Source organism: Castor canadensis, chromosome 7 (assembly GCF_047511655.1).
Source record: "Castor canadensis chromosome 7, mCasCan1.hap1v2, whole genome shotgun sequence".
In the NCBI taxonomy this organism is placed as follows: Eukaryota; Metazoa; Chordata; class Mammalia; order Rodentia; family Castoridae; genus Castor; species Castor canadensis.
In genome coordinates, this window is record NC_133392.1 from 22,941,367 (window position 1) to 22,967,235 (window position 25,869).

Sequence of the window (25,869 nt, forward strand, 5' to 3'; positions counted from 1 at the left end):
TTCTTATTCTTTAACTTGCTTTTTCTTTCTTGGAGGACTTCCCACACATTTACCCAGACTGGAAAGGAGGTTAGCAGGGCATAGAAAAAAAAGCATTAAGCAAATGATCCTGCAAAGCTCTAAAAAACTTTCTGAGGGGAGGAAAATAACCACAGTGGGTTTTGACTGAGAGTACTTGTAATTTGGGGAGGACAAGGGATCTGGGGCTCTCTTCTGTTTCTGTTTTAGGGGATCAGGGCTTGAGTAGTAAAGGTGTTTTTGGAATAACAGTCTATCCTTGTCCTCTAATTACAATAAGACATTCTTTTGTTCTTTCAAGTATTCATAGTTAATGGCTAAACCTTGCATCTTTGCATTTGTACTTTTCCTGCATTGGTCATAAGAACAATTTAGACTTGTATTTTTTATAACAGTTATCTGGAATGGATTGATAACATTGAAGTTTCTCTTCAGTGTTATTACAAAGAGTTTCGCTAATTGAAGAATAATTATCATGCTATGTTACTTTCAAGTGGGTCTCATCACAAACTCAGAATTCAAATTTTTTGGTGTGGTTACCATTCTAAGAGAAAATGAACAAAAATGTAATTAAAAACTAAAATTGGCACCATTTTGTAGTTTCATTCATTTATTCAATTAGTAAATATTCATTATATAGGTTAGTAATTACCATGAGCTTAAGAGAATGTTATTTGTTATTTTCAGAAATACCAAAGAAGTTTGAAGGCATTTCAAGTCTTAGAAGGGAGCTGTAAATTTGAAAAACCCTTGGGTTTTGAGAAATTCTTTGTAATTTTCAAAGCTCGTTCACCTACTATAAATCTCTACCTGAACTTTTGAACAGTAGAAGGAAAGTTGGGGTGGGTTGATATTATAATCATACAATTATAGAATTTTAGGAGTAGAAGGGATTTTAAAGGTCATCTAATGCAGCTACTTAATTTTAATGGCTAGGAAGCTCAGAGGTTGTGATTTGTCTGAGGTCCCACAATAAACTAGTGGCAAAGCATCCAGCACTGACTTGCTAATGGGGATCTCAAGGTATGTGTCACTGGGCAAGGCACCAAGTGACACAGAGTACACATGGCATTGTGCTGTCTTTCTTGCTTTTATTTGATACACAGATATATAAAATGAATATTTATTGAATTAATGACTGACAGTGTTCCTACCATCAGGGTACTGTGCCAAGCACTGAGGATAAAATGGCTAACTCAACAAACAGGTCACTTCTCCCAAGTTCGAAATTTGGTTTTCCTGTCCTCAGTGCGTTTTCAGTCTCTCGGGAAAGCCAAGATGTATATGCCTGCAAAAACACTTCTTGGAACATTGGGTTTAAGAAACATTGGGTTTAAGAAACTGTTTTCAAAAGTAATGGTATTCAGTAATATTGGGTTCAAATACAGCAAGTGCAGTAGGAGGTTAAGAAGGAAATGCAAGCTTAGTCATAGACAAAAAAAAATCTCCCAAACTACACACACACACACACACACACACACACACACACACACACACACACACACTTTAATTACATCACTCTCATGCTGCTTTTCTGGGATCTCCCTCTGGTCAGGACACTCTGGTTCTGCTCAGAGTGAGAGCTAGATGCCAACTCACTCAGAAAGAGCAAGAGCCCACCCATTCCTAGCTTCTAAACTGGAAGAGCCCAGAAAAAGAGAAAAAGGGAAACGGCAACAGAGGCTGATAGAAACCTAACAGGAATAGGGAAAAACTCCGACTCAGCGACAGCTCCAGGAGCCCCGGGCCAGGCGCCCCCACGGGAAGTGTGCTAGGGCTCCTCGCGGGGACTCGCTGCTGCGGGGGCGCAGAGCGGGCGGCGACAAGGAGCGGGCGGTGGCGGCGCCTGCGGGGCCAGGGTGGGTCGGCTGTTGTGCGTCCCGCGCCCACGGCATATCCAGTGCCCACGGAGCTTCCGTGCGCGCAGCCCCGGTGCGCAGCGCAGGGACGCGGCGCCTGGAGCCCAGGCAGCGCCCGCCCTCCTTCCCTCCCTCCCGCGTCGCCCGCCAGCGCCAGCGCCCGCTCCGCCTGTGACTTCAGTTCAGCTCCACCCCCGCGTGGCGGCGGCTAGCTCCGTCCGAACCCGCGCTCGGCACAAGCCCAGCCCGGGCGAGAGACCGCCACCTGCCCGGCGCCTCTGTCCCTCGCCCCACCGCGGCCCAACTTGGATGGAGTTGGGGTCCTGAGCGCCCACCTCGCCGCCGCCAGCAGAGAGCTCCGCGCCGCCACCTTCGGTCTGGGACCCCCCTCTCCTCTCAGCTCCGTTCCCGCGATGGGAAAAGTTGGCGCCGGCGGCGGCTCCCCAGCCGGGCTGAGCGCGCTCCTCGTCGGCGCGGGGCTTTTGGTCTTCTTAACCCCGGGCGTCTGCAGCGGCGGTTCTTGCTGCCCTTCGCCGCACCCCAGCTCGTCCTCACGCTGGACCACGACCCCAGGGGGCTTTTCTCACCAGGGATCACCAGAGAGGGGTCCTGCCACGCCCCTGCCCCTGCGTGTGCGCCCTCTGTTTGCAGTGGCCCCCGGAGACCGAGCGCTGTCCCTGGAGCGAGCCCGGGGCACCGGTATATCCATAGCGGGTGCTGCACGCTCTAGCCGAAGGAGAAGGAGGGGAGCTGAACAGGAGAAGGCAGATCGGGGAGAAGGTGGAAGTAGGAGCCCCAGGGGACTACTAAGGGATGGAGGGCAGCAGGAGCCAGGGACTCTGGAGCGGGACCCGGACAAAGCCACCCGCTTCCGGATGGAGGAACTAAGACTGACCAGCACCACGTTTGCGCTCACAGGCGACTCAGCACACAACCAAGCCATGGTCCACTGGTCTGGCCACAACAGCAGCGTGAGTAGAATGGGACTGGGGGCAAAGGGGTGAAGGTGGAAAGGGTTAAAGTCCACTGTGTGATCTGAGGGAGAAATCGGGTTTCTGGTTTTGGGAGATGCTGCAAACTGGTCTACCCTGCTTACCTCCCTCAGGAGTTAATATTACCTACTAAGAGACCAACACCATCAAAGTCCTCTGCAAATCTCTAATAAAGGTTTGAACTGGGCATACAAATCCGTCTTTTCTGTTTCTTCAGTCACATTGGTAGTGGAACTGAAGACCAAGCAAACAGAAGAGGGTTAAACTCTTCTTAGTGCAGAGAGTAAAGGGTTAAAATTCCAGACCAACTGACACTCCATCAGGTGACTTTCCCTTTACTTGCTAGACTTATGGACCAGATGAAGACTTAGTGGATGTAAGACTTTTTGTTTTATTTTATGCAGAGTTCCAAACCCATTCTTCCTCACAGAGAAGGAGAACTGCGGTGGAATATAAGATGCCCTTTAGTATAGCCTCTGTTTGTGGGGACCAAGTGGATGCAAGTTTCAGGGCAGGAACTCTCCAGCATCTTCTAACAGCACTAGCAAGTGTGTTTGAGAGCTGGGGCTTTCCAGTGCATGAAAGAGCAGTTGTTCTCTGGCATGATCAACGTCAGGAAGATCAGATATATCCCAGTGACAACAACTCCCTGTTCTCCCCCATTGCCTGACCTCCTCTAGTTAGGAGTAAAAATAAAGGCTTAGCATTCCCTTTATGAAGGCAGGAAAGGGATTTCTGGATTCCAGGAGGGAGTTCCATAGAACTCAGGGTACAAGTTCATGGTGGTATCAGCAAAGATTTTAGATTTTTGGAAAAGCCTTCATGTCTGGAATCTGAAAGAGTTGTTCCAGTTTAAATTGAATCTAGAAACTTCAATGAGCTGAAATAGTAAAGAACCAGCTTTGATGGCAATAACCGAAAACGATTTAAAAGTGTAGAAAGTTCTCCAGGCAGCTATTAAATAGACAAGAAGAACATAAAATCAAAGATTTATAAAATGAAAAAAATCCAAGTTGTGGCTGTAATCAGATAATAGAGATTGTAGTGTTTGTAATGTGCACACTTTAAGCAACCCGGTACCTTAGAAAATGTTTTCTGTTGTGGTATAACTGCCAGAGACCTTCTAGAGAAATGCCACTAGTGAGTTGTATCCATTTTCAGCCTTTTAATGAGAGTTGGGAGCATTTTTTAAAATATAGCCCGTCATTATGGATTCTTTGTATTACCTCAAATCATGACACATAGTACCTTATATTGATGTCTCTGTCTTGAGAGTACCAGCAGCGTTTTCCCTACAATGCAGATTTCTTAACAGAGACTGTGGTTTTATATAGTTCTCAGGAGTGGTTTAATCAAATAATTGAAGCTGAAATTCTTTCAATTCGAGTTCTGGACACCCATGCCCTCATCCCTTACCTTAGCTATTATACTGTTCATATCATAACCACTAAAATTAATCCTATAATTTGAACTTGAATCTTCTTAAGCTGATTGAATTACTTTCACACTGCTTTAAGTGATTAACTCAGAGCTCTGGCTTTAAGGGAGATTTTAAACACATCACATATGTTCCATCTTGTTGTATTAAGAACTAAAAACTTTGGACTCAAGATATTTCTAGCTTTTAATGTAATTTAGGCTGTAAAATATCACTTACCCATTAGACCTCTACTTCAGTTCATCTAGTGAAATATAAAAAGTACATATTTGGCAAATTTTAACCTTCATTGAAGAAATGGTGCCAGCTTTTTATGTACTTTATTTTTATTATAAAGGGTGCTTGTAAGTCCAGTGGGGCTTATTAGGGTTGGGGTTTAGGACAGGCAAGCAAGTCTGAGATAATGTGGGAAATAACCAAGGTGGTGAAGGTTGAAGATCTAAACACCCAAATCATGTTAACTGATAGCATGAAATTTCTACCCTTTGACAGTAGAAATCCGTAACATTTATACATAATTATTATTTTTTCTTTTTATGTATACATATTGCTAGTGGAGAAAGAGGAATAGTTTTTTATTCACCCCTCTCCCCAATAAAACCCATCCTAATTATCTGGACCAGACTCATAGGAAGTAAAGATTAATATATTTTGTAAAGGGAAGGGAGGCAGAAAGAAACTTTTTGGCAACTTTTGTGAAATGAAAACAGAGTGAAGAGATGAATTCTGGTTCTGCTTTTTTGTGATTTGATCATGGCAACTTGATCATGCTCTGGTCCTGGATTTTCCCAAATCTAATGGCAATGCCTGTCAGATTAATTAAAGAGTATTGAATGCCAGGATATACATATGTAGGCAGTACAACTATGAAGTCTTCTATAAGTATTTGGAATTCTCTCACATCTCCCTCCTCCATAGTGAGAAATCCACTAACCTACCTTGAGGGCAAAATTGGGGGCTCTCATCTTTTCATATTTCAATGTTCTTCTCCATAAATTCACCCTTTAGTCCATTCAGGATATGAATATCCTCTAAATCTGTCTCACCTTTAGCTAAAAACCTGTGCTAAGAAGAGCCTCTGATTACAATAACACCTGCATTCAAGGTGCAAATGTATGGTAATTATAGGCTGCCTGTCAAACTGGAGAGGAATTCTGGATTGTTCACTCATCTTTCCTTCTCTTTTCTGCCCCCTCAGCTGTTGGACTTAAGCAGTTGTGTAAAGACATGACTGTTTTGCTTCATCCGTGGGTGTGATGTGATTCTTCTATACTGCAGTCTTCTTGCTTGATGGAAACTGTTGCTAGAGTTGGTGGAACACCTGGGGGGATCTTCTGGCATGAAAGGTGCTGGGTATGAATCATTTGTCATGAGCTTGGTGTCGTAAGCAAGAACATATTGTTCCTACCCTACTCATCTCAGGCATGCTGTGCCCTGATCTAAATTTGTATAGTAATCCTTAGAGTGTTAAAAATATATTTGTCTGTATATGTATGCATGATAGTGTATGTGTTTTTTCCTTCATTCCAAGGAATTTCAAGTGCTATACTCACTAATCTTTACAAAGCCCTTGATAGTAGGTGACAAGTGTTAATATCCCTTTTTCATACTTTCATGCTGGAGTTAATTCAAATATTTCAATTCACCATACTGCCTCTTTTTCACTGGCAATAGTGTTAAAAGATTTGTTTGCAGAGACTTTTACTTGTCTTATATTTGCTATTAGAAGAATTTTATTGCTGCATTTGTCATGGAGCATGATGATTTAGGTGGTTTTGATATACCTCTTTGACTTTGGTTGTTCTGGGACTTGACATTTTCCATCCAACTTTGGTGAATAAACTGAGTCTCAGCTAAGGCCTGGTAGATGCCTTACAGTTATCAGCCCACTTAATTTTCATGAAAATATCATGAGTAAGTATTTTTTATTGCCATCACATAGAGGAGGAAGCTGAGGCTCCAGAAGGGCTAGAAGAACTGCCAAGAGGAAACTGGGGGTCTGTGGCAGAGCAGGGACTGGCACCCAGAGTGATCCAACTCCCAAAACCTTGTGAAGTTTTAAGTAGAACAGAAAAATTAAGACCTTTTAGAATCTGTATGATTAATAATCCTGTTTTGAGTTGAATTCTGACGATGGTGGGGAGGGTGTACTCTTAGCTGGAAGCTTCATCTCCTTGTAGTAAAGCAAGGATTTTACAATATGCCTGTCACAGTGCACTCTATCTTTAGTAGTGATTTGGTTTTCTCATCCATCTACCTCTTCATCTTTCACAAGATCAGGAATCTGTACATGGTGACTGAAGAAGGGTGGCCTGTGATCATTCAGCTATCAGGTCTGTTTTTTTTCAGGAACAGATTCCCTTTCTAATTTAATGACAAATCTGTTCCTATAGAGAGGTTACATATGAACATTTCATTTGTCTTTGTTTTGATATAGGTTTTATTTTTTTGACCTGAGTTTCTTTTTAAGGAACATGATAAAAAGATTTTACCTTTTTCTAGCGAGCTGACAAGATTACTTCTCTGACCAGTCCCTTATGCTTTTAAGTAATGCTAATGTGATGTGGCACAGAAGGCAGAAATATTGGAAGCAAACAGATTTGAGTTTGAATCTTCACTTTCCCACTTACCTGCATGTTGCCTTGAGTAAGACAGTTAAATTCTTTGAGCCTCAGTCTCCTCATTTAATATGTGAGGATAATATATGAAGGATTTTTCTTGAAGATTTGACATCGTGTATACAAAATATCTTGAATACAGTAAGTGCTGAATAAGTGATATTTACACTTTTGGGTGAAAAAAATGTTCTCCACTGGGAATTAAGAATTTGGGGCTATAGAACTGGCTCTATTCAAAAGATAGATATATAGTGTTAGTGAGCTGCAATTTTGTGGCCTCGATTCTATCCTCTGTGAAATAACTCTAATAGAGTACAACACCACTCAACTCCCTTAAAATAACTTTAATATTAGTTCAACCTGTAGGTATTGGGCACCTTTTAAATTTAACTAAAGGGGCTGGGAATGTTTGGGATGAAGAAATGACACAGCGACCTCATCTTTGACCTATAAGTGAGCAATCCTTTTATTTCACCTGATTCTTCCTTTTCCCACAGTTCATGTACATACTTACTTATAGGAGTTTAAGAACTTTGCGATCCAAGTAAGTAAGCAATCATTTCAATCTGGCACATAGATTCACAGCCAGAGTTTATTAAGTTTATTGTATGACATCTTCATGTTGAGTAATATTTGGACCCAAAGGCCAGAGAAGGGGCTGATGTGAAATTAGAGAGATGCATTTCTTAGATATTCAATGGGATTTTCTAGAGTAAATTGGCTTGAATGTCAACTCTGGAAATTATAGCCACATTCTTTTAAAGAAGAACATTAGAAACTTGCAGGCCAGGCTACAAAAGCTGGTATAAAAGTTGTATTTACATGTGTGAATAATAATTGCCCACATGTAAGGACTCGTTGCTATGTACTAGCAACGTTACTTACATCCTGGCAAGAACTTTAAATAAATTTTATTTGCTTTTAATTCAGCAAACACTTATTGAACTCTAATATTTGTCAGTCATCATGAAAAGAATCCCTGCCTTCAAAGAACTTTCATTCTTACACCTAAAGAATCCTCCTAAGAGATGGCGAGAGAAGCCTGTCCTCTGAAAGCAAAACATGCTGTAGGAGTTTAGAGGAAGATGACCATCTCCTGGCAAGGTCGACTTCACGATTTCTTGTAGAAATGGTACCTCAACTCACCCTTGAAATATAGAGGAAATTGTAGTTAACAGTTGGAGGTTATAACAAAGATATTTTGAGCTGAATGGACGGCATTAATAAAGGTCAAAAAAAGAGTCATACACATGACTATCTGTATCCAGGAAATTAACCTAATTTAGTTAAAAACTATGGTGAACTAAGGTTTTAATCTTATAAAGAGTTTTAAAATTATGATGTAAGCAAAAAATCACGCACAACAATCTTGTAGTAAGTTTGGGTATATTCCAGCATCAATCAGAAAATAGAAACTTATGTGGTCACTGAAAGCTGTGATTGCCTTTACTTGTACATTAAATCTCAGTTGAAGTCATCATTGTTTCAGTTTTACCTTGACATTTTTAACACACAGATTTTAACAAAAGGAGTTTCTTTTGTTTAAGTTCTGGATTGGGAAAATGATTGGCTGTGTCACCTAGATAATAAGTTAATTTGCCCCCTGCTAGCTTGTGTTAACTCACTAAACATATGTAAAAGATTTGTCCTGTCTTGTGTATGTCTCAATTCCCACCCTATATCCCTGGCTAGAAAGTGCGGATAATACACTTATTTCTTCTGGAAATGAAATTGTCCAAATGGCATCTCTGCAGTGGTCAAAGAGGATGATAGGTAAGAGATGTGGTCAGGGCAAGGTGGGGCCATTCATGGAAGTAGAATGGTTATTCTTGGGGAGCTCAAACTGTTCATTTGAGATGTATGGACTAGTTAAATGGATGGCATGAAAAGATGGTGGATTCTTAATTTGCACAGTCTTTGATAGAGCCTATTTGAAGATGCATGTAAGATTTTCTTTTTAAATAGGATGTGAATGCTATTTCTCTGTGAAAATTTACATGTGTATGAAAGATATTTTGTCTATTTCTATAGCTCTCCTGAATGTTGTTATACCACTTTAGTCCAGTTATAGCTCTTTTTTTATCTTTGCAAAATGCTTCAGTTTTCAGAGATTGGAACATTACTTCCATTACTTCAGTTTTATTCTCACCTCAATCCTATAAGATAGGAAAGACAAATATCATCTACATTTCTCACTTCAGGAAACCAAAGTGCTGTTAGCAGGCCAGTTAGTGTAACAAGAAGGGCAGAAGCAGTGCTCTCACTATATAACTAATGCTTGCTTTGGCCCACCACTGGCTTGCCACAGGCAGATGTTAGAACATAACTGCACCCTAGCCTCAGAGTTCAGTAAATTCTCTGCACTTGCAGTCATTGTCAGTGTGTGAAGAAATGTGCATATTGATCAAGGGACTCTTGAGTTCTAAGCTCAGCTATTCAAGTTATTTGTTCTGGGCTTCAGGACAAGTGGCCCCATCAAAGTCATTCTCTTGGTATGCTTCAAACCTTTAAAAAATGATCTTAGAGATGATGGGACTTTCCGGAAGAAATCTTCCTGGCAATAACCTATCTACCACATTCATTCCATTACTAATGGACTTCAGAGATGAGATTGCTTATGACTGGGTTTATTGCAAGAAGGAATGTGGGGTGTGGGAGTACAGCCATCTCTTCTTTTTTTGTATTATACAGGTGAAATCTAGTTAAAAATAATATTAAATATGGCTTCAGTCAAGAGAACCTAGAAAGGCACATTCTGGAGCAGCGGTAGTCAAATTGAAGGAGTTCAGATTGATGCTAATGGATTTTACTTGCTCAAAAATTAAACTGAGTCACTAACTATTACTTTTTTTTAACTTCTAACTTTCAGGGAGCAAAGGAAAATTTGCTAAATTCTAAGGAAGTTTTCTATATCCAGATGAAACAAACTGATGATCACAGAAGTCTGTCTTAATAGTAACATAAATAACCACTAGTTTAGTGAGCAGCTTACCTGAAAGTATGTTTGGGAGCATGACCATAGTATGTTACTCAATCTTCATGGAACCTTTACACACTAAGTCCAGTTGTCCCATTGCTAAATCTAGAAGTCTGGGCTTAGAGTATTTGGCCCCAATCGCCCAAATAGAAAGTGGCCAAGCTAAGATTTCTACTGGGTCATCCTATCCCTTTGTATGGGTTTATTTTTGATATCTTTAGTGAGAACTCCAGAAGTCAGGGGAGAGGCTTGATGAGGAAATGTTTTGGCATGAATGACACATTTGGGTCTATCCCCTCCACGTCACCCGTTTCTTATGTCACTGACCTATGACACTTTACTTGGAAATAAGCTCTCCGGCATGCACCTTGATCAAAGTCCCAACCTCTGCCCATCGCCATGAATGGCTCATCTGTCATCTTGTTATTCAGGGAGGATGTGTGGGATGTACTGTTTGGTTTCTCCCTGCTGGCTAATGACCCAAGAGTGAAAGTGTGGGCAACTTACATGCTTTTTAAAGAATGTACTAATAATAAGAATTATGTTATCAGACAAGCAACTAATCATGTGCTCTGGAGCTGATGGATTGATGCCTCCAGTCATCTTCCACTAACCAGAGTATCAGAGCTATTGAGACACAGTATTGTGAGTCATCAATCCTTAGGCTTCAGAGCCTGGGTGGAAATGTTTAGATGTAATGTTGTTAGAAGTGAGAGGTCTTCCCTTATCTCAGTAATTCCAGTATACTCTTGATTAGCATCCTTAAAGGGGAAAAGGCTATTTTAGGCACCTTCAACATCCTGGTTTAGAAACTTACCTCAAGCCATGCTTATCCTGAATTGCCTTTTGCTGAAATGATGGAAGGGATGCATACTGGGCATTCACACACTCTCTCATAGGTACCTAGGTCAGCATTTCTCAAAGACTGTGCTCTTGGGACTTGCTTTTGAATTCACTGATGAAAAGCAAGGCCAGGAGTCTTTCTGTTTTGCAAACTCCCTAGGAAATTCTTAGGTTCGCTTAAGTTTGAAAATCATTTCCTTAAGATTTTTACATGAGTTTTAGGGACTACGAAGTTTTTGCTCTATCTATACAACTTCAATTTGTGTTGATATGCTTTGTTCCCACGCAGAGTTGAGGCCCATAGCTTTCATCAATTCCTCAATGAAAACCCTGACTTTAAATGGTGGAGACCTGGTGGAAGGTTCTGTAAATCATATGGGCAGTACATGGTCCCCAGTGAATATTTTTGTCATTCTGTCTAGCCTAGGAAATTATCTTTCCTGGCTGTCCACACAACCAGTGGCAAAAAGAGTACATGATTTAAAATATAGCATAAAATTTGGTTTAATTTCTCACTTCATTATATAGCAGATATGTGAACCTGAGCAGAATTATGTGGCTCTGTGCCTTAGTTTCCTCGGTTGTAAAATGAGAAAATATGTACACTTTTTATATGGACGCTTGATAGTTCAAAGAGATAATAGCATAATAATCTTATGGTAGCATCTAGTGTCTAGTAAGTGTTGACTATCACTATTATTATCATTGTCATTCTTTTGTTAATATTAATTTTAATATTAATAGTGTTTAAGTATGGCTTATTAAAGGACGCTTGCAGTAGGTTCCTTGTGGCATTGCTCCTATTTCTGCATGAATCTTTTTTTCATTCCAGTTCTGTTATCTTATAATGAGGTCTTGTGATATAGTCCTAATCTTTTTGGCATCCCTTTCAACATCTCTAGCTCTTTACACATAATACCTGCATACTAAATATTTGTTGTTTTATTTGCTGTTACTTTGGGGAAAACTGACTTTTCATGTAATACAAACAGCCCATGACCTTATACAAGTATGCTGTAGAATACTGAGGCCGTTAAAAAAAGACTGATTGTATAAACATATTTTGAATTGGAAAACCTTTCACAAAGTAACAGAAATAGGTAAAGAAATAGATTAAAAACTAGTACAAATTGCAGCCCATGAGTTCAAGGATTCCTTTTGTTTGTGTTGCTCACTGCTATATTCCAAGTCCCTAGATATACATGCAGACATGTTAAAGGCTCAAATTATTTTCATTTATTATGTGTTATAAAATAGTTATGCTTTGCTGTATGTGGAGGTGCAGACCTGTAATTCCATTTACCTTGGAGATGGAAGCAGAAAGATTGTCAGTTCAAGGTCAGTTCAGGCAAAGTTAGTAAGACCCTGTTTCAAAACCAAACTGTAAAACAAAAGGACCGGTGTGTGGCATAAGTAGTAGAGTGCGTGCCTTGCATGTACAAGGCCCTTGTTACTAAAAAAAGTTTATGGTTTTATAAAAAATGTAGAAAGTAGACTCAAAATGTTTGCCTGTTATGATGATGAATGCTGAAACTGTATTTTTAAATAAAAACAATAAGAAAGAGCAAACAAATTTGTGAACTTGGCCTTATTGGTACTGAATCCAGGCAACTGAGTTAGACAAAGAGCTCACATTCAAGTTGCCTGTTTTGCTTCCAGTCACTCAGGGTATTGCAGCATCAAGAAGATCACCCCTTGTCTCTCTACTCTTTATGCAACAGTGTGTGTGTCAGCTTCCCTCCCCCCCTTTTTACATCCTCTTTGTTGATTCCAGGGAGAAAAAGATCTGGAAGTCATTTCACCAACCCAATTACATATTCCCCATAATAAAACACCATATATTTCTCTTTAAATCCCAGTCTCTTTTTTGATCTTAGCTTCTGTCTGTACATCATAAATGTGCATATGAATGCATACATAATAAATACATGCAGCCCTGTGTATTCCCATGTACACACAGCAACATAAGCATCGATGTGCAACATCAAAGTTTCTACTCTTGAAGATTAAATAGATTTGTCAGGCCATAGGATGGATGTTTACTGACTGAGAGAAATGGATTGAAGAAGATCTGTAGAACAAGGAGACAGAAAAAGAAACAGAGCACAAGAAAAAAGGGATTGAGACAATGGAGATAGATATGGACAGGAAGTGTATACAGAAAAATTGACACAGAGAAGGGAGATGGAGAAAGTTGGAAGGAAGCATATGGTAGAGAGAGAGAAGGAACATGAGTGAATGGCACAGGTAAATGAAGACAGAGATGAAGGTGGACAGTAGAGACAGGTTGAGAAAATAAAGGAAAAAGACAAAATACGAAACAGACACAGAAAGATAATAGTTAAAGAGATAGAGTTGCAGTAGAGGCACGTAGACAGATTGAAAAAATTCCTAAAAGAGAGTAAAAGACGAAAATAAGAGAGGAAAGGCATCACTGAGGGGAGGGAGTTGTGACATAATCAAGTCATAAAAGATGTAGAGAATATCTGGGTCCTAAGAATTTTGTGCTCTTCTTACTGTGCAAAGTTTCTTTGGCCTTTTGCTTTGTAGGATTATGCACCCAGCAATGTCAAGTGACTAGAAGGGGCAGCCATTCCTGCATGTGTGATGGGTTTGAGTGCCACCTGTATACTTAGCTGGGCATGGAGTGGAAGCAGTGCATGTGTGTATGCACTAAAAATTTCTTAAGAGTGGTTTGTTTTGGTGAGACTGTTGGTTTAGATGATGGAAAGACAACTTTTAAATTTTCTTTTCATTCTATGCTGTGCTGTTTTGAATGTTTAACATGTTCATGCATTTCTTTAATATTAAAAATGCTAAATCGTGTTTCAAGTGGCTATTTTGTCAGTGCTATGCTGAGTGCTGGAGATTTGAAGATGAGTAAGACCCGATCTTCACCCTTGAGAATGTACATCCTGACAGAAATAGGCAGATGTGTAAACAGATAAATTGCAATCTAGTGTGATAAGTGCATAATAACTATAATAGAGTTTTGCACAAAGTGCTATGGGAGCAAAGAGGAGTGAGGGACAAATAATTTTGCCTGAGAGCAGGACACAGGGTTTTAAAGGGAAGTGACATTTAAGTTGGGACTTTATTCAAGATTAGAACTTTTGCAGATAGAATAGGGATGGATAGTAGGAAAGGCCATTTGAGCTCATTTTTAACTCCCTATATCTGGGGCTTAAGTTCAACTTAGGTTATTCGCACAGTCAACAAGCTGTCGTTGGGATGGCACCCTTTCTTTATCATCTCAGTGCCCAAAATATTTAGGATCAAGACCAACAGTGTGTTTAAAATATAGGATTAGACTCCACATTTAATATTTTCTATTAATATTAGCCATGAATCAGACAAAGGAATCTGATTTTTTCCAAAGAGATAGATTGAAAAATTGCTCCCTGAACTCTTACACACACACACACGCATGCACTTATGCATACACATGTTTGTGCACAACAAAACATTTTTGACACATACGATCTCATCTTTTCACACTGAAGTTGGAGTAGCTAAACAATGATGGAATTTCTTTGTGGTTATTCCTGGTTTCTGATTTCAAGGAGTTAATGTTGAATGTTTATGTAATTTTTGTACTTCTTAAATAAACATGGCAGATAGGGAGCATTAGGAATAATTGGCTCATGCTTAATAATTGCCGACACTTAATATTGAAATGTAATTTTTTTATGGCAGTAAGACAGTGCAATAGAGTATTACACACAATGTTATGTAATTTAGTTGTCTCTTGAAAATAGGAGGCAAAATACAAATACATAAATTAAATGTATAGAAAATTCCCAGAAAACAAAATCAGCTTTTCATTGATTGGCCCCTTTTTCCTCTTGTTTACTTTCTAGACAAGAGGAAAATAAAAGAAAGAAAGGAGGAAACTGAGGATGGGAGGTAAAACCAGAGACAGAGGGAGTATGTACTCTTAAAACTGGTTCACCAGCTCATGTGAAGTTGAAGAGATACCTTTGTGGTGTTTCAGTTCCAATTTTTTTCTTGCACATAACTCTCAGAAAGACTGCTGCTTGAGATGATGTTACAAGGTCCGGATCTGACTTTGCGGTAAGGTGATTTTGGAATTTTAGCTTAAAATTTTGTGCTACAATATAGTAAAGAACCAGCTCAGAATCTCTTCATTCTAAGACAACCATAACTTGGAAATAAACTTTTCAGGTTTATTTCCCTGAGATATATAAATGACAATCCCCAAATAGTAGCAGTGAATTTCTTTTCAGTAAATTAAGCCCTGGCTTACATTCTTATGAAACTGTCCTCAATATTCATTTAATTTAGATTTAAAAGTTAGGGAAATGAGAATAAGAAAATTATATTTGTCTTAAAATCTCACTAACTTTACAAGTGCCCTAATATCTCTTACTCAACCTAAATCCATGTTGTGAATACTTCTAGAAATTCTAGACATTACTTTAGTTTCTCTGTTACAGATGGTATTTGAAGTATTTTAGAATGGGGTTTGACAAATTAGAATCTGTGGGTCAAATCTGCCCATCACCTGTTTTTGTATGGCTTACAAGTTAAGAATAGTTTCTGTACTTTTAAATATGACTGCAAAATCAAGAGAAGAATATTTTTGACGTATGAAATTATCTGATAAAATGTGCTCTTGGAAAACAGCCATGCTCATTCATTTACATATTGCTATGGCTGCATTTTTGTTATAACAACAATGTTGAGTAGTTGTGACAAAGACTATCAACTTAAAATATTTATTCTCTGACCCTTTACAGGAACATTTGCCAACTGCTGATTTAGGGATTTGTGCAGAATGTAAACAGTGAGGCACATTGGAGATCTTGTTGTCATCTGTATGCCAAATTGAGAGTGGTCCTTTGACCTTGGTTTTCTTGCCTATATACTCCGAACCATTGAAAATTCCTATTCACAAGTGGACCATTCATTCTGTTCCTGTCCCTTTGCTCATGCTGCTTCCTGTGTCTGGAAACTTAGTTTGCATGTTAAATCCTTTTCATAAGGATATCGCCTCTTTTCTGATAGTTTCTACAACACTCCTAAGAAAAGGAAACACCTAAATATTATGGAAAAAAAAGATCTGATGTGATGTGCTAGGTCACTCTCTTTATGTGTCCTTCTAAGCACTAAGCATCATTTGGTTTGTAGTTCATTAAGAGAGAGGTTCCATTTCATTCACTTCTATATATTCCTATGTGGCACATGGGAGGTGCTTAACAAGCATATATATATATATATATATATATATTTCCAGAACATTAAAGCAGTATAGGATAATTTTCTTTATCTTTCTTGGTATAGAAGATAAATGGTCGGCTTTGCTACACCATAAACATGGGCTGTCTATATTTTTCACTGTGTTGATTCATGAAGTGTAAACTCTCTGGTTTGGATCATCTAAATTATTATGGAAAAGGGCCCTAAAGTTAGACACAAAGGAATAGGAATAGAGAGAACAGTGGAGAGAGAGAAGCCTAGATTAGGGCCAAATATATACAGTTGCATTTGAAACCACAGCTTCCTTGTGGAAAAAGGAGTTGGAATGTGTTTTGATGATGCCTGGTGCTCTAGCTGTCAGGACAAGCTGATGGCTGGTAGGGGCTAGCATTGCCTCAGGCTTGAAGGAGAGAAAATGTATAAACTCCTCACTTAAGGAGCCAAATTGAGAACTGACTCCATGCTAGAAAGTTTCAGCAGGACTAGAATATTTGAGAAACGATGAGAACATAATGCATTATATAAGAGAAAACTGCATTTGTGATAGTGGACTGAAGTGAAAGCAGGGTGACCATGAGAAAAATAATTGTGGGTTAAACCTACATTTTCTTTCAAGCACAAGCTCAACAGGTAAATTCACAGTTACTGGGCTTTCCAACTGAATTTGGGAATAATAGGATTTGAACTAAAGGTGGAAAAGACTACTATTTGTTGTGCCTCTGGAAATAGTTAATATAATAATAACCAACACTCACTGAGTGTGTTCTATGTACCAGACACTAATTGGGCTGATACACACTTAAATTACAATAAGAGGTAAGTAATGTTATTATTTCCTAGAAATGACTACTATGAATTGTGCCATTCTTAGTATAATAGATAGTACACTTATATGGTCATTTTTAAATGCTTAACCAAGGTCATGTGGCTAGCAGACAATAACTAAGAATTGGGAAGTTGGGATATAAAACCCCAGTTAGACCTCAGGCAGTTAGAGTCTAGCAACCTTAGATTATATTTTACAGTATTTAGAGTTAGCCTGAGGTTGTTCCTGTATTTTGACTATTAATTGAGTGAGTAATTATGCCAGGCATGCCAGGCACTAAGGGTGATTCATGATCCAAACCAGCCCTGACTTCCATGAACTCAGAGCATGGTGGCCATCCTTTTAGAAGGTAGACGTTTTGGAATACCCCCTCTCCTGCCCCCAAGCTTATTCATTCTTTAGGAGTTAATTGACAAAGATTAGGAAAATTAATTTTTACAATAAGATGAACATTTTTAGGCAACAGGTAGAGTGCTAGTTATTTTGATTAAAGCAGTGTGAATCCATAAAGATCTATATCAATAGATATAAATGCTACAGTTTCTCTTTATCATGAACATTAATGAATTAGTATTTGTGGGTGTTGCTATGTATGAAGGACATTTGTATATACACATGTCTCTGCTTCTGCCTCTGCATCTATATCATCTGCTGAACTTACACCCATAACTGGATAATCTCATTTAATGTTTCTGCTTTGTATTCAAGTTTGGGGGCAAATTCTATTATATAAACATATAATAAAAATATAGAGTTACTTTTCTGTGAAAATGAGATTGCTTTTCCCCATTGTATGGTTAAACAAACATTTTGTTTGCATGTGAGGAAAAATGGTAAAACTATTTAAAATTCAGTAGTAGCTAAAGCACTAATTTAAACTTAGAACTGAAATGATAGTATTTTAGTAAAAATTTGTTGCAATAGCTCCTCTTTTTCTTGGATTCTGCTCCTTCCTGTGGAGCCATTGTTTTCTTTTTTCCAAGTTGCATACTGTTTAGGTTAGATTGTATAACCTGCAGTATTTCACCCCAAGAGCTAAATTGCTTTAATTCAAACTATTGAAGTTTGACCTTGATTTATTGTTTAAACTACCCTGTAGCCAACTCCTTTATATTTTTAATGGACTCTCTTATTTTTAGTCCTGCTTAAATTTTATTTATGTTAGATCATTTGCAAAATCATGAATTTATAATTAAGACCTATTCTCTTTCTTCATTAAAAACACATGCAGGTAAATTGTCCTACACAGTGATTTAGTGAAGGACAGAGTTTCTTAAAATGAAGTAGTTGGACTAATATCAAAACAGATAAACAGGATAATAAGTGAGTTTTCATCTTTTAGACAAGACCATTTCTGTAACCTGCCAGTCTAGGATCATTGGTGAAATGTTTCCTTCCCAGAAGTTGCTGGTCCCTGGCTTTTCTCCAGACTCCTCATTTTCTTCTTTAGATGATTCAATTCAACAACCATTTGCTTTTCCCAGTGTTCCGGGTAATTCAACTAACTTACAACATCAAGAAATACCTGATATGTTTGCCTAAGATTTGACCACCAAACAGTTTTATTATTGTTTATCACACTGATGGAAATGAGCAGAGTCTGAATACTTTCACACCTTCCTCTTCATCATTGGAAGATGTAGATTATTGCTACATTGCTGAAGAGGGAGATAAGTAAAGTAGCCACATGCATCCTGAAGGCTTAATTCCTTAAAAGAGGCACTGCAGAAAGCTTTGTTTTGACATAACCATTCTTTGTTCTTTCTTTTTTAAGAGATGGTGTGGCTGTTTGTCACATATATATCCTCATAATCTGTACAAAGAGCAGGCAAGTGAGTGAAGGCAAAATGCTTCTCTATCCCTATAGTAATCCTGTCATTTCTAAAAAATTGCAACTGCTTGAGCACTATATTGATTAGAAGCAACTTTACTGAAGGGATAGAGGAATGTCAAGGAATTCAGCAGGTGGAGCTGTTCCCTATGAGACAGTGCTGAACCTGGCTCCCCAATTGGGGCTCAGCTGTTCACTGTTGAGACCTGAGTAACTCAAGAGAAAGGCCTCTTGCTTGTTCAACAGAGGTTCTTAGCTGCAAGATCATGTTCTGTCTTTAAACCCAGGTGGTTTTTTTCCATAAATGTGTCTTGTATCTTGTGAGATGAGCACAGACATGTGCCTAACTCTGTGGCTGACCATTTAGTAGTCATGCATATCATCTATAGTAAGCCTCATGGTTTTGAGTTCTGTTTACTAACTCTGCACCTTCTAATTTATTATTACTAATTCTATTATGTATATAACTTTCTGTTAGGACTGAGAATAAATAAATAGTCCTCTTATCAGTTGGCTCACCATTTAAGCAGGGGTGGGGGACAGTGATGGGGGCAAACGAATAGTTGATATGTAATTTGCTAAGTGCAATACACAAGTACTTATAGAGGAGGAGAATCTAGTCAGAGGGCTAGTTAAGGGATAAGGTATTTTTTTGGATTTTTTTTTTCAGATGAAGAAATGAGGAAAACATGTTTTGGGTGAAAGGATTGGCGTATGTGGCAGACCAAAGCACAATTGGGACAGCTTATGAAAGGAAGAAGAGCATAGGATAGAAGGTAGGGAGGAAGGTGAGGCTGGAGAAGAGAAGTGACATCATATAATGAAGGACCTTGCCAAACAGACTGAATGGTTTGGACTTCATTCTGAAGGTGTTAGGGAGTGACATTGTCATCAACTCAGTTTGGAAGGAAAAATATATGTCAATCATGAGTTAGATGGGTGAAAGAGAGATGAATTAGAAAGCTACTTACAAATTTCATTCATCCTTGAGCCCATTTGCCAAGCATGTGCAAGCAACTGAGTGCTTGACCACAGATGCTGAAGTTCTCTTGTGATTTTCACAACACACTGTCAAGATCACACCATAGAGAGCAGGAACAATGCAAGTGGTCTGCCACGAAATGTGGACAATCGGTAGTGATATCTTTGGTATGTCACAAACCTCATCCGTTGCTTTTGGAACATAACACATGTAAAGTCAGCACTGCAGAAGCTAGGTAAAGGAAGGTCTGAGCTAGGAGTCAGGACACTAAGGCATTGGCCCCAGTTCCACCACGAACTTCCTGTGTCCCTAACAGTAATTATTTTAAGTCTCTGATCTTATTTTCTTCATTTCAGAATGAAAATGCCATAGCACACAATAGCTAAGGTGTTGCTCAATCTTTAATCTATAAATATGATACAACTTATGACCTGGTTATGAGAAGGATTTGAAATGGCATTTAAAAAGAGTTAGGGATAAAGCCACAGTTGAATCTGTGAAGTACATTGAAGTACTAGTGATTGCCGCAACTTTATAGGGGTAAATAGTATACATTTGCACCATACTAAACATTTTAATATAGATCAGTACACAAGTAAGGTATATAAATGCTGGATGTGGGCAAATCTACTAAGCATACCTGTGGAATTTAACAAACATTCGAAGTGAAAGTTAAGCAGCTATAAGGAACAGACAACATCTGTTTTCCTGTAGTCACCATGCCTAACACAGTGCCCTTCTCATGCTGGTGCATGACAGGTGTTGGTAAAGAAAGATGATTTAAATGCCTTCTGAGCACAGTGAACATTTATGCAAGAACAGCATGTGTGGCTTTAGCTTCGTTTTGCAGCCCAGCTTCTATATAACACAAAATCTAAGGTCCTACCCCAATCTAATGTTCATAAAATCAATCACCAATAGGAATTTTGCTAGTATCCATATCTCAGGGGTCTTATTTTAATATCTTTCCTCCTCCCATACCTTTGCCAAAGACCTCACTTGGAAACCGCAAGAAAATGGAGAATGGCCCCTGGGAGGCAGCAAATGAGAGACTAAAATAGGACCCATTTTCCAAGAATTAAATAGGAAAGAGTAAAGTAATGAAAGAGTAAAGTAATTAACTTGGTTGAGGATGATAATACAAGGTGTCCTCATCTCTTTTCCTCCTGTGCCATGCTTCTCTGTTCCTGAGGATGGAGGAACATCAAGTGTTTTCAGTTGACCACTGTTTTCCCATAGTTTTGTAAATCCAGGGGTGGGAGTGAAGAATGGTTTGCAAGAAGGTGAAAACTGGTGATTTTGATTGTATGGTATTCAGGGAAGTCAAAGGGTGGTGCTGCAGATAGGAAATGACCCTGCTGTCTCAGCATAGTTTCCTCAGTACAAGACACACCACTGGGACTGTGTTGGGGAAGCTCCTGTGTTCAGCATGAAGCCAGGCATCTGGGGAGTCATGATCAAAGGCAAAAACTCTTCTTTGCTACAACCAGCCTTTAAAACTAGACCCAATTAGGCCCTTAACTAGGAACCCCAGGGATTCCTCTGCCCCATGCTCCTCACCATTTCACACTACCTAGGATTTCTGCATGCACACAGCAAAGCAACAGTAATAATACTTTCTTTTTATTACATAATAAAAAGCCACAAGTAATTTTTAATTAATGTGTTGAGTGCTGCCCCAAAGCAAATATGCATAAGAAAAGTCCCACCTTCTTGAAAAATTGTTCATTAATTCCCACGGGCACACTGCATACTTTGTTGGAGAGTGGTCAGTGTTATCGGCTAGCTTTGGAGAGAAATGTCAAAGTTGGTTTTAAGCTGGAGAGAGAGATACAATTTTAATTTGTTTTAATGTTAAATAATATTTATGTGCTCTACAGTTTCATGGTGTCCATCTCTGGAAAAGTGGCCAAGATTAAACTTTGCCTAAGAGGATGCTCAGTACAGATTCTTATGAACTCATTTGGGTGCACATGGGATATTTTTACTTTTTGCTTTTCCACCAGTCCGATTTTTGTAATTGAGCATCACTAACTGTTGTGTCCCTTGTGAACCAGGAACATCTCTGAGGTCATTCTCTCCAATGTCCTCATTTTACAGATGAGAAATCTAAGGATTATAGATTCAGAACTAAATATGGTGAAGGAGTTGGGAATGTGGATGTCCTGGTATTTCATAAAGGGTTGCAAACACTGGTATTCTATTATGATGGATAAACATTGGGCTTGAGTTGCTCATTTCTGCCACTTACTAGTTGGGAACCATGGGACAAGTTATATAATTTTTCCAATATAGATTCTTCTTGCATAAAAAAGAAACTAATACTGTAACTGCCTAACAGAGGTAGCCTGAGAGTTGTAAGAGATCGTGTATGTAAAACATTTTGTCCAGTGCCCAACTCAAATTAAGTACAATGTATGCTACATGTCTGAATATTGAATGACCTATTAGTATGATTAAGCAGTGAGTCCTGAAAACATTTTTTACAAAAATACATATTTGATGCATAATACTGTATATATTCCTCATCACAAGCATATGTTTATACACAAATATATGTGTATATGTGTATATTCCTCATCATACGTGTTGGTAAGACATCTGGCCTGTGTAACAAGAATTTTCTACTAAAGGCAGGTTGTAGAATGCATTTCATTTAAAAAACATCATTATAGACTTTTGCTGAAAACATTCAGAGCTTTAGCTTTAGTTCTGTTTGTGACAGCATAGTCCAATAAGAACAAATGTTTGTTCATTTATTTGAAAACTCAGCACTTATAAGTCAACAACAAAGAAGCAAAGCACAAAATAGCGTGGAACTATTGCTGATAGTAAAACCACATGTCATGAAATTAGAAGTTTGAGTTTTAGCAACTTTTAACATAACACACTTTTTAAAGTGTTTTTTGTGACCCAGAATTGCTGGATGTTGATGGGAAACCTAACCTCACAGATTTTGCAAGGAAAATTTGGTTGTCCAAACTTGAGATACTTATCGTATATTCAGTTAAATATTGATATACCTTAATTTTCTTCTTGAATGGCAGACACATGAAAAATATGAATGACCATGAAATCAAGATCAGTATTGTTTAATTGCTGGATTTAATTTGATGCTTCTTCAGTGTTGGTTTTACTCATATGGAGGAATGGAATACAATGATTAGGAAAAATCATTAGGGGCTCAAACCTGGATTCGAGCCTTCTCTGTTGTACTAGTTAGATGACCTTGAACAAATTAGTTAAATATTGTAGACCTCAATTTCATTAAAGGCAAAAATGAGGCTGATAATAGTGACTCCACAAGAGTGTTACGACAGACAAATGAAAGAACATATATGAAGTACCTAGCGCTTGGCTGGATACATTGAGATGTAGGGATTGTGAAATCATTACAAACAGTCTATGAATAGCCTGCCAAAAGACTAGATGACCTGGATAGGTTTTATTTTGTTTTTTGACATATGGAGAGCATCATTAATATTTGACAATGAAACTACCTCATGTTTACAGGCTTCACTCAGCTTTAAGTTTTCAGTGTATGTCTTTGAGTGTCCACTCATCATTTTTCCCTCCAGCTTTTCTTTCTTTTTCCTCTTATCTTCTCTTTTCCCAGTCACCTCAGCATGCCCTAGGATTTTCCAGGAGTTCAGGGCTAAGTCACAAACTGATTTTTCCCTTTAATTTTCCAGATAAGCAGTCTTCTATCAATAAAGCTAAAACTAAGGGCCATTTTAGTCTGTTACTAGCTTGGTTTCTAATTTTAAAAACTGTGAGTATGTCTTTGTGAATGAGTGATTTGAATATCTTCCTTTCTACCTGGAATTTTGTTCTAAAGAAATAAAGATATACAGATGATTTAAGCAAATAGGAATTTAATTCATAAGATTTAATCTTATTTCTGTGCTTTGATTCATAACTTTCATCTGTAAACAAGCTCATCATTAGGGAAAAAGGTAATTACACAAATGAGATTGGAGAAACTTTTCGAGGAGAGATGGATTTTGTTTGCCCTCGTGTGTTTGGCACCAGAGGAATTTCTCACACAAACAGACTTCCATCTTTTGTGGCTACAGAAGAGAAAATAAATGGCACATCTTTGTCACCAGGACTAACACTTGTAGTGGTAAACTCTTGTTTTAGCCTGCTTTGGGGAGTCATCCCTGAGTGAAGGACAGCAGAGATGTGGAACACATTGAAACACTGAGTTTCCCATTTCCCCGGGCCTGGCACATACTCTTTGTTCAAAATATGTTCTTTGGCATAAATGCGAAGTCTCCTAAAATTTTAGATGTGCTCTGTTTATGCTGACATGCAGTCACGAACAACCAGGAAAATTGCCTTGAGAATCTTTAGTCTTAAAAGTAATATTTAAGTTTGAAAGAATATGTTTTCCTGAAACTGTACATAATCTACATGAAAAATAAAATGTAAATGGGAATGGATGTGTCCAACTGCACATCTTGAAAGTAAGACTGGGAAAAGATTAACAATTGGTTTCGACCATCAACTATGGGAAGAGTTCACAGGGAGACAGGGTTACTGGGTGTTAAGACAGACAGGGAAGAATCAAAGGGGGTATACAACATATGAAAAGGATATGGTAAGAAAATACACAGTTGGATCCACAGAGAAAAAATCAATAGTAAACATGGAAAATTACTTTGGACCCAGGTCAACAATTATTGCTCATCTTTTATGGGCACTAAGGACCCAGTAAATATTCTAAGAGTGAACCTAGTTAAGTTACCTGAAAATAGGAATGGTCAGGCATAAAGTTCAGAAGGGATTTGAGGGATGGAGAGAACATTTAGGATAATTCTTTTTATTTTAAAAATCTTAATTGAGCACCTAATGTGTGCTAGGTACCATACCAGGAACAGAGATTTCAATGGTAACAATGCAAATATGAATTTTTCTCTCAAAGATTACATTTTTATAAAGAGAGACCTAAGGGAGATGATTACAGTTGCAATTATTGTGGTGATAATGGGAAAATGGAAATAGAAAGGAAACTATTCATACATCCATCCAATAACTCATTTGACAAGCTCATAGAAATCTTTTTTCTATTCCAGGAACAAAATAATAATAGGTATCGTAAGTGTTTTAGTGAACAAGGTACACATGATTCTGCCTTCATGGAACACAGAGTAGAGATGATAAAGATATAAAATATAGGAGAATATTAATTTTTCCTTGATAAATATTTATAGAAGCTTAAGATACACATGGAAAATTAAAGCATAAGGCATAGATGGTACATTTTCATAAAATTAGCACACTTGCATAACCAGCAACTTGATCAGGTAGTAAAATATTATTATTACTTAGAAATACTCTTATGACCCCTTCCAGTCACTATCCACTGGGAGTAACTACTATCTTTCTGCTAAAGGCAAAAAATCCCCAATGTTTCCCAATACTTTTTACTGCATACACTGTTTTATAAGTACTTCTTTTATATATTTCATTCATGGCCCTCTTAGTTGTAGAATTTTTAATTCTTGTTGCTGTACAGTAGTCCAATGTATGTATGTTTCACAGAGTATGCTCTCTCCCAGTGATGAGTACTTGAGTAATTTTCAGTTTGGGGTCAAATATTGTTGCTAGGAATATTCTTATAACAGTATTGCAGTAATTGTGATAGTTAATGATATACATATTAAGGGGTTTAACCTACCCTAGCAAAGCAGAAAAATAATTTAGAGGAGATGAAATTTGAGTTACAGGGATTCAATGTGGCAGAAGGAAAAGAATATACCAAAATGCAGGATAGGAGGAGTTTGATTTAAATGCCCCTCTAGGGCTAGAATGGTTGGAACAGGAAGAGTCACTGCAGTGGGTCGTTAAATACCCCTAGAAACTGCATCATCTGCTGTTGACACATCATTTCACATCTACTCCATCCTCCCTGCCATTGCCATCTCTTGCTGTCTCCTTCTGTGCTGGTCTCAAGCTGGAGGAATAATGATGGTAATTAAAATATGAAGATTCTTTTGTGGTAGCCAACAAAGGGGAGGGGTTGTGGGAATCCGCATGACCACAAAGTCCCAAATTCTTTTGTTAGTGAAACACTTCCTTCCCAAAATGGAACAGCAGGCATGTTTTCATTAGAGGAGGGGTATACCATGGTCTTAGACTTTTCTAAATTAGAATGATATGAAAGAAATTTGTTCCTAAATAAAGTTAGGTAGAGATGACTTCTCCCAACTTGATTTTGTAAGGGAAGGGAGGGGAGGCTTTTGGGAGGTCGTTATTGTAG

The 25,869-nt window shown here is 38.4% G+C and overlaps 1 protein-coding gene across 5 annotated transcripts in view; it reads left to right on the plus strand.

Annotated features, from left to right (window-relative positions):
- Positions 1 to 1,969: 1,969 nt before the first annotated feature.
- Positions 1,970 to 25,869, plus strand: part of Sorcs1 (sortilin related VPS10 domain containing receptor 1) — a 484,666-nt gene continuing 460,766 nt past the window's right edge. For 2 of the 5 annotated variants that reach the window (XM_074078345.1, XM_074078344.1), the window contains exon 1: positions 1,970 to 2,848. In XM_074078345.1, the coding sequence (XP_073934446.1) occupies positions 2,291 to 2,848 (558 nt within the window). In that variant the 5' untranslated portion in view covers positions 1,970 to 2,290. The remainder of the gene's footprint in view (positions 2,849 to 25,869) is intronic. The other 3 variants (XM_074078347.1, XM_074078346.1, XM_074078348.1) reach the window with 2 other exon arrangements.